At 57.2% G+C, this 7,939-nt stretch overlaps 1 protein-coding gene across 1 annotated transcript; it reads right to left on the bottom strand.

The window, feature by feature from the left end:
* Positions 1-639: 639 nt before the first annotated feature.
* Positions 640-7,755, bottom strand: PHF23 (PHD finger protein 23). The gene is given in 8 exon segments (XM_071420918.1): positions 640-2,428; positions 4,116-4,550; positions 4,553-4,661; positions 4,663-4,681; positions 4,683-4,732; positions 6,769-6,861; positions 7,036-7,067; positions 7,619-7,755. Coding segments are annotated over 8 exon segments (966 nt in total). The 5' UTR covers positions 7,635-7,755; the 3' UTR covers positions 640-2,216.
* Positions 7,756-7,939: the final 184 nt, after the last annotated feature.

Raw genomic sequence — 7,939 nt, 5'->3', positions numbered from 1 at the left:
CTCACGTTTCTCTCCATTTTCTCCCCTCACGCTTCCCGCCCTTTCCCCCCCTCACGCTTCCCGCCCCTTTTCTCCCCTCACATTTCCCACCATTTCCCCCTCATATTTCTCACCTTTTATTCTTCATGTCTCCACCCTTTTCCCCCTCACGTTTCTCTCCGTTTTCCCCCCTCACGTTTCTCTCCATTTTCTCCTCTTACGTTTCTCTCCATTTTCCCCCCTCACGTTTCTCTCCATTTTCCCCCCTCACGTTTCCCTCCCTTTCCCCCCCCTCACATTTCTCTCCATTTTCTCCCCTCACGTTTCTCTCCATTTTCCCCCCTCACGTTTCTCTCCATTTTTTCCCCTCACGTTTCCCACCCTTTTCCCCCCCTCACATTTTCCTCCATTTTCCCCCCTCACGTTTCCCTCCATTTTCCCCCCTCACGTTTCCCTCCATTTTCTCCCCTCACGTTTCCCTCCATTTTCTCCCCTCACGTTTCCCTCCATTTTCCCCCCTCACGTTTCCCGCCCTTTTCCCTCCCTCACATTTCCCGCCCTTTTTCCCCCTCACATTTCCCACCCTTTTCCCCTCACATTTTGGGAGCTCCTTTTGGGGCCTGCAGCAGACGGACAGACAGACACGAACCCCCGCCCAGCTACGAAGCAACGGCGCTGTTTATTTACAACGGGAGGGGCTGCAGCCCCCCAAAATCCAAAATATTATCCTTCAAACAAAGAGGGAAAGGGAATAAAAGGTGGAGAGGGGGGGGGGGCGCCCCCCAAATTCCAACTGGGGAAGGTTTAGGGGGGGGAATCCCCCAAATCCCCCCCTTAAACTCCCCCCAAACTGGGACAGACCCTTCTTGTTTTGGGGTGTCCACCCCCCCATCCAAAATGATGCTCGAAAACACCCCCAAAAACTCGGGGGATGCCCCCCCCCAAAAAAAGTGGGGTGCAGGGAACGTTTAGAAAAATAACACACATGAAAAAACTTGTTTCCAAAACCTCAGAGTTTGGGGGGGGGCGGAGGGGACCCCCAAATCCCCCTCCCCAATTTAGGGCTTGAGACACCCCAAAACCGCATGAATTGGGGTACAGGACCCCCAAACTTCGTGCTCTGGGTGGGGGTTAAAAAACCCCAAAACCCCTTGAACTTAGTGGGGTCCCTCAAATTTTAACTGGGGACCCCAAAAAAAACCTCGTAACACGGGGCAGGGAACCCCAAAACTCTCTTATTTTGGGGGTAGGGGACCCCAAAACTTCCTCTTTTAGGGGAGTTTTCCCCAAATCGTACTTGGGGGGTGTGGGGGGCCCCCCCAAATTCTCCTTTTCTGGGGAGGGGGGGGTGGGACACCCCAAAATCTCATGATTTGGGGCAAAGAACACCCCAAAATCCCCCTATTTTAGGGGGAGTCCCCAAAAATCTTTTTGTCTGGGGTGAAGGACCCCCAAACCCTCCTTTCCTGGGGGTGAGAGGGGGGGACCCCAAAATCTCATAATTTGGGGTAGGGGACCCCCCCAAACCTCCCCTATTTAAGGGGGGGGCTCCCCTCAATCTTAATTTGGGGTGAGGGAAACCCCAACCCCCCCCAAATTTTCCCATTTTAGGGGTGGGGGAACCCCAAAAAAAAAAATCATGATTTGGGGTAAGAGCCCCCCCAAATCTTGTACCCCAAAATGGGAGCCCAAAACCTCCTGTCCTGCAGATGAGGGACCCCAAACCCCCCAAAAATTTGAAGCAGAACCCCCCAAAAACCCCACAACTTATGGGGGGATCCTCCCCCCAAAACCTCCCCATTTTTGAGGGAGCTGGACCCAAAATCTCCCAATTTCAGGGTTTTTAACAAACCCTCACAATTTGGGGAGGAAAGGGGGGGAAAGGGAGGTTCCAAAAAACCCCAAAATCTCCAATTTTGGGCATTTTCCACCCCTCAAAACCTCCCCAATTCCACACAAACCCCCCAAAAATCTCCAATTTTTTGGGAACCTCCCAATTCCAGGCTGTGTGTGCCACCATCCAAACCTCCCAAAATTCCCAATTTTCCCAAGTTTGAACCAAAACTCCTCATTTTTTTTTTTTATAGGGGGGGGGAAGGAACCACCAAAACCCTCGAACCCCAACAACCCCAGGGAAGGCGACGAGGCCAAAATTTCTCATTTTGAGCACAAAACCCTGGCAGAAACGAGGCCTGGGACCCCCCAAAATCTCAATTTTTTTGGGATGGGGAGGGGATTTAGGAGTCCCCAGCGGCCCTGGGGGTGGAGGGGGTGGCCCTGCGAGGACCCTCCCGGCATTTTTGGCAATAAAAGACGTCGGGGACGTTGTTTTTCTTCACCTTGGCGCAGGAAAGGTGGATCCAGGTTCCACATTGGCTGCACTCGATCATGGGCCGGCCAGCAAAAGGTTTTTGGCAGTAGCAGGTGATCAAATCCCAAGAATCATCACCTAAAAAAAACCCCAAAAAAATCAAAGTTAAACGGTAAAAATAAGGGGGAAAAATGCGGTGAAAATGGAGGAATTTTGTAAGCAAATAACCCAAAAAAAAAGCGCTTGAATGGTCAAGGAAGGTTGAAATATCTTGAATTTCTGGCTCAAATTCTACCTGGGATTTGTAAATTTATTCCAGCATCAAGCAAATGTTTAAAATTGATGGCCCAAAATCGTCACCTGGGACTCCTCAAAATTTTTCTCTGAGAACCCCAAAAATTCCAGCAGGACAAGGCAAAGAAACCTCACCCCAAACCCTCTCCAGGGGCACCAAAATTTCCCTCAAATCCCGAAATTTCCACCCTAAAAAATGCAAAAATTCACCCAACTCATGATGTCCTTGTCAGGACTCACATGTCCCCATCCAGGGACCTCAAACCCCTCTGAGATCCCCTAAAACTCCTCCAGGAACCCCAAAACTGCTCCAGGAACCCCAAAAACTGCTCCAGGACCCCCAAAATTCCTCCAGGAACCCTCCAGGGACCCCAAAACTGCTCCAGGAACCCCAAAAACTCCTCCAGGACCCCCAAAATTCCTCCAGGAGCCCCAAACCCCTCCAGGAACCCCAAAACTGCTCCAGGAACCCCAAAACTGCTCCAGGAACCCCAAAATTCCTCCAGGAACCCCAAAACTCCTCCAGGAACCCCCAAAATTCCTCCAGAACCCCAAAACTGCTCTAAGACCCCCTAAAACTCCTCTAAGACCACCAAAACTCCTCCAGGAACCCCAAAACTGCTCCAGGAACCCCAAAATTCCTCCAGGAACCCTAAAACTCCTCCAGGAACCCTAAATGTCCTCCAGGAACCCCAAAGTCCTCTCAAATCCCGAAATTTTCCTCCAAATTCACCCAACTCCACCACAATGGGGTCCTCCAGGGACCCACAAACCCCCTGAGACCCCCAAACTTCACCCCAAAACCCCTCCAGGGACCCCAAACTGCCAATTTCACCCCAAAATCCCTCTAAGACCCCCTCAAACCCCTCTAGGAACCCCAAATTCCCCTCAAACCCCTCAAATTCCCCTCAATTCCCCCCTCGCTCACCCGACTCCCACCATGATGTCCTCGGTCCATGACCCACACATCCCCTCCAGGGACCCCAAACTGCCAAATTTCACCCCCAAAACTCCTCTAAGACCCCCTCAAAACCCCTCTAGGAACCCCTCAAACCCCTCTAGGAACCCCAAATCCCCCTCAAACCCCCCAAATCCCCCTCAAACCCCTCTAGGAACCCCAAATTCCCCTCAAACCCCCCAAATTCCCCTCAATTCTCCCCTCACTCACCCGACTCCACCATGATGTCCCCATCCATGACCTACATGTCCTCCCTAAGGGACCCCAAACTCCCCTGAGACCCCCTAAACCTCCCCCCAAAACCCCTCTAAGACCCCTTAAAACCCCTCAGGAACCCCAAATCCCCCTCAAACCCCCCAAATCCCCCTCAAACCCCCCAACTTTCCCTCAATTCTCCCCTCACTCACCCGACTCCACCATGATGTCCTCGTCCATGACCTTTGGGGACCCCAAACCTCCCCCCAAAACCCCTCTAGGACCCCCTCAAACCTCTCCAGGAACCCCAAATCCCCCTCAAACCCCCGAAATCCCCCTCAAAGCCCCCAACTTCCCCTCAAATCCCCCCTCACTCACCCGACTCCACCATGATGTCCTCGTCCATGACCCTCGCGTCGCTGTCGCTGCCGTCTCCGTCCCTGCTGGTCTCGGTGCTCCCCCCTTCCTTGCCCACCCCCAGCACCGCCCCGGGCCCCCCAGCACCCCCAGTTTCCCGCCCTCGGGGGGCAGCGGCGGCGGCGGCGGCGGCGGCGGCGGAGGGGAGGGCGGCTCCTCCTCCGAATCCGTCTCCCTCGCTGGGGGAGCCCCTGCCCAAAACGCCCCTGTCCCCTTTTTTCCAGCGCCGTTTTTTGCTCTTTTTCACCCGAATCCTCGAATTCTCGCGGCCGCTCCGGGAGCCGCCCCCCAGCCCCGCCCCCGGCTGCTCCCGCTCCCCCCGGCGGTTCCGGCGCTCGCGGCGTTTCTGAGGGGGAGGCCCCGGGGGGTTTTGGGGAGCGGGGAGGTCGAACAGGAGTCCTTGAGGCGCATTTTGTCCAAAATGGTGGATTCCGGAGGGGCCAGGGCGCGTTTCTTGGAGGATTTGGCTTTGCGGACGAAGGTCTCGATGGTTCGAAGCGCGGCCGGGGGCCGAGCCCCAGGCGTCACCCCCGGGCGGGCGGGGAGAGCTGGGGGCCCGATGAGGGCCAGGGGGGGTCCTGGGGGGCACAAAATTGATCGGGGTTACCTGAAAATCAAGGGGGGAAGGCGAAATTTGTGACTGGATCCAGCACGGGGTGACCAAAATCCAGCACGGGGTGACCAAAATCCAACCCAGGATGACTCAAAATCCAACCTGGGGTGACCAAATCCAGCACGGGGGTGACCAAAATCCAACCTGGGGTGCCCAAAATTCAGCCCTGGGATGACCAAATTTACCCCAAAATCCAGCCTGGGGTGCCCAAAATCCAACCCAGGATGATCAAAATCCAACCTGGGATGTCCAAATTTACCCCAAAATCCAACCTGGGATGACCAAATTGACCCCAAAATCCAACCTGGGATGACCAAAATCCAACCCAGGATGATCAAAATCCAACCCGGGATGACCAAAATTCAACTTGGGATGACAAATTTACCCCAAAATCCAACCTGGGATGCCCAAATTTACCCCAAAATCCAACCTGGGATGACCAAAATCCAACCTGGTATGACCAAATTTACCCCAAAATCCAACCTGGGATGAACAAAATTCAAACTGGGATGACCAAAATCCAACCCATAGCCCCTAAATTTATCCCTAAAATCCAACCTGGGATGACCAAAATCCAGCCCATAGCCCCTAAATTTATCCCTAAAATCCGACCTGGGATGACCAAATTTACCCCAAAATCCGACCAAGGATGACCAAAATCGAACCTGGGATGACCAAATTTACCCCAAAATCCAACCTGGGATGACCAAATTCCAACCTGGAATGACCAAATTTACCCCAAAATCCGACCAAGGATGACCAAAATCGAACCTGGGATGACCAAATTTACCCCAAAATCCAACCTGGGATGACCAAAATCCAACCTAGGATGACCAAATTTACCCAAAAATCCAACCTGGGATGACCAAAATCCAACCTGGGGTGCCCAAAATCCAATCTGGGATGACCAAAATACAACCGAGGATGACCAAAATCCAACCTGGGATGACCAAATTTACCCCAAAATCCAACCCGGGATGACCAAAATCCAACCTGGGATGACCAAATTTACCCCAAAATCCAATTTGGGGTGACCAAAATCCAACCTGGGATGACCAAAATCCAACCAAGGATGACGAAAATCCAGCCTGGGATGACCAAATTTACCCCAAAATCCAACCCAGGAGCGTCAAACTCACCCCAAAATGCCTAAAATCCACCCAGAACCCACAAAATCAAGCCCAGGACACCCAAATTTACCCCAAAACCAACCCAAAACCCCCAAAATCCACTCAGGAACCCCAAATTCAACTCAGGAACCCCCAAAATCCACACCCAAACCCACCCAGGACTCCAAAATCAACTTCAGGACTCTCACGTTCACCCCCAAATCCACCTCAGGACCACCAAAACCCCCAAAATCTGCCCCAAAAATCCCCCCCAAACCCCCCCCCGAACCCCCGCCTCAAGATGGCGGCGCCGCGCAAAGCACGCCGGGATTCGCAGTCCACACACCAAGCACCGCCTACATCTCCCAGCATCCCCGCGGCGCACAGGGGGCGTGGCCACGCAAAACCCGTCGCCATTGGTCCGCGAGGGTGGGCGGGGCTTTCCCCTCAGGGATCTTCCCGCTGTGGGCGTGGTTTAGAGCGAAACGCCACTGCGATTGGCGGAGAGCGCGAGAGGGGCGGGGTTTAGCGCGCTGTCAATCACACGGGGCCGCGCGGGGCACGCCGGGAGCTGCCGGGGCGGCGGCGGGGCCGGGGGGAACCACGGGGGGGGGGGAGGAACGGGGGGGAAATTAAGGACCGGGGACCCCTCTTAAAAACCTCCCGCCCCTTTAAACCCCCGTCCGGTGCTTCCCGGTGACCTCCCGGTGCCCCTCCGGTACCTCCCGGTAACTCCCGGTATTCCTCCCGGTGGCCCCTCCGGTATCTCCCGCAAGCGTTGGGTGCCCTCCCGTTATCCCCGCGATCCTTCCCCGCGCTTCCCCGGCCCTCGCGGTGCCTTCCCGGTAGCTCCCGGTAACCCCCGGTGCCCTCCCGGTGCCTCCCCGGTTACCTCGGCGGCCGCCGGGATGTAGCCGGCGTAGGCCAGCACGAAGCTGCAGAACTTATTGAAGTCCTCGATCGTCCTCCGCCGCTTTTCCGGGGGCTGCCGGTACCGGGAACCGAGCGGGGGGGGAGAGGGGCTCACCGTGAACACCGGGATCTTTCCGTTAAACCCCTCCCCAAAGCCCCGAGACCCCTCCCGGTTACTGGGAGCGCTGAAAGGATTGAGCAGAGGGGGAATCCCCGTCCCCCCACCCCTCCCGGTGCCCCCCCTCACCTGCGGTTCGGTTTTCAGCGGCCCCAGCGCTTCTGTGGGAATGGAAAGGGGACGGGGCGGTCACACCGGCACCGGCACCGGAGCCTGCCCGGGATCGGTACCGGGGCTCCGGAGGCTCCAACCTTCCCCCGGTACCGGTTCCAAACTCCCCCCCTTCCCCTCGGTTCTGCGCTCCCGCTGCTGCCGCTCCCTCCGGGCCCGGTACCGGGACTCTGAGCGGTCCAAACGTCCCCCGGTACCGGCTCCGAACCCGCCCGGTTCGGCCTCCAGCTCCTCCCCGGTACCGGGCTCCAAAACCGCTCCGGTAGCGGCTCCAGATCCCCCCGGTACCGACTCCAAACCGCTCCGGTACGGGTGCTCTGAGAGCTCCAAACCCCCTCGGTACCGGCTCCAACCCCCTCCCGGTTCAGCCTCCAGCTCCCCCGGTTCCTCCGCTCTCCGCTCCCCCAGTCCCGACACGGCGACTCCCGGTGTCCCCCCCCCTCCATTACCGGCACCCCAACCCCGCCGCTCCCGGCACTTTGGCGGCTCCAACCCCTCGGCTCCGGGACTCCCCCGCGCCCGCCCGGTGCTGCCCCGGTACCTCCGGGCTCGGCCATGGCCGCGCCCCGCCGGGCCCCCCCCCGGTTCCGCGCCCGCTCCGTCCGGTGCCGCCTCGTTCCGCGCCGCCCCCGCCAGGCCCCGCCCCCGCCGCCCAAACCACGCCCCTTCCCCTCAGCGCGCACGCGCTGGACCCGCCCCCTCTCCGCTAAACCCCGCCCCTCTTTGGGCGCCGCACGCCCCGCCACATTCACTTTGCTTTCAACGCATGCGCGCCGTGCTAATTATGCAAGCCACGCCTCCTCCGGGATGACTCCCCCGTTGCTGATGTCTCATTATGCCGGCCACGCCCCCTTTTAAGTCC

The sequence above is a fragment of the Agelaius tricolor genome, unplaced genomic scaffold, assembly GCF_023055355.1.
Source record: "Agelaius tricolor isolate 1412-34295 unplaced genomic scaffold, bAgeTri1.0.p SCAF_172, whole genome shotgun sequence".
In the NCBI taxonomy this organism is placed as follows: Eukaryota; Metazoa; Chordata; class Aves; order Passeriformes; family Icteridae; genus Agelaius; species Agelaius tricolor.
The sequence above is the reverse complement of the archived record's forward strand: the minus strand, read 5'-3'. Positions and strand labels throughout refer to the sequence as shown.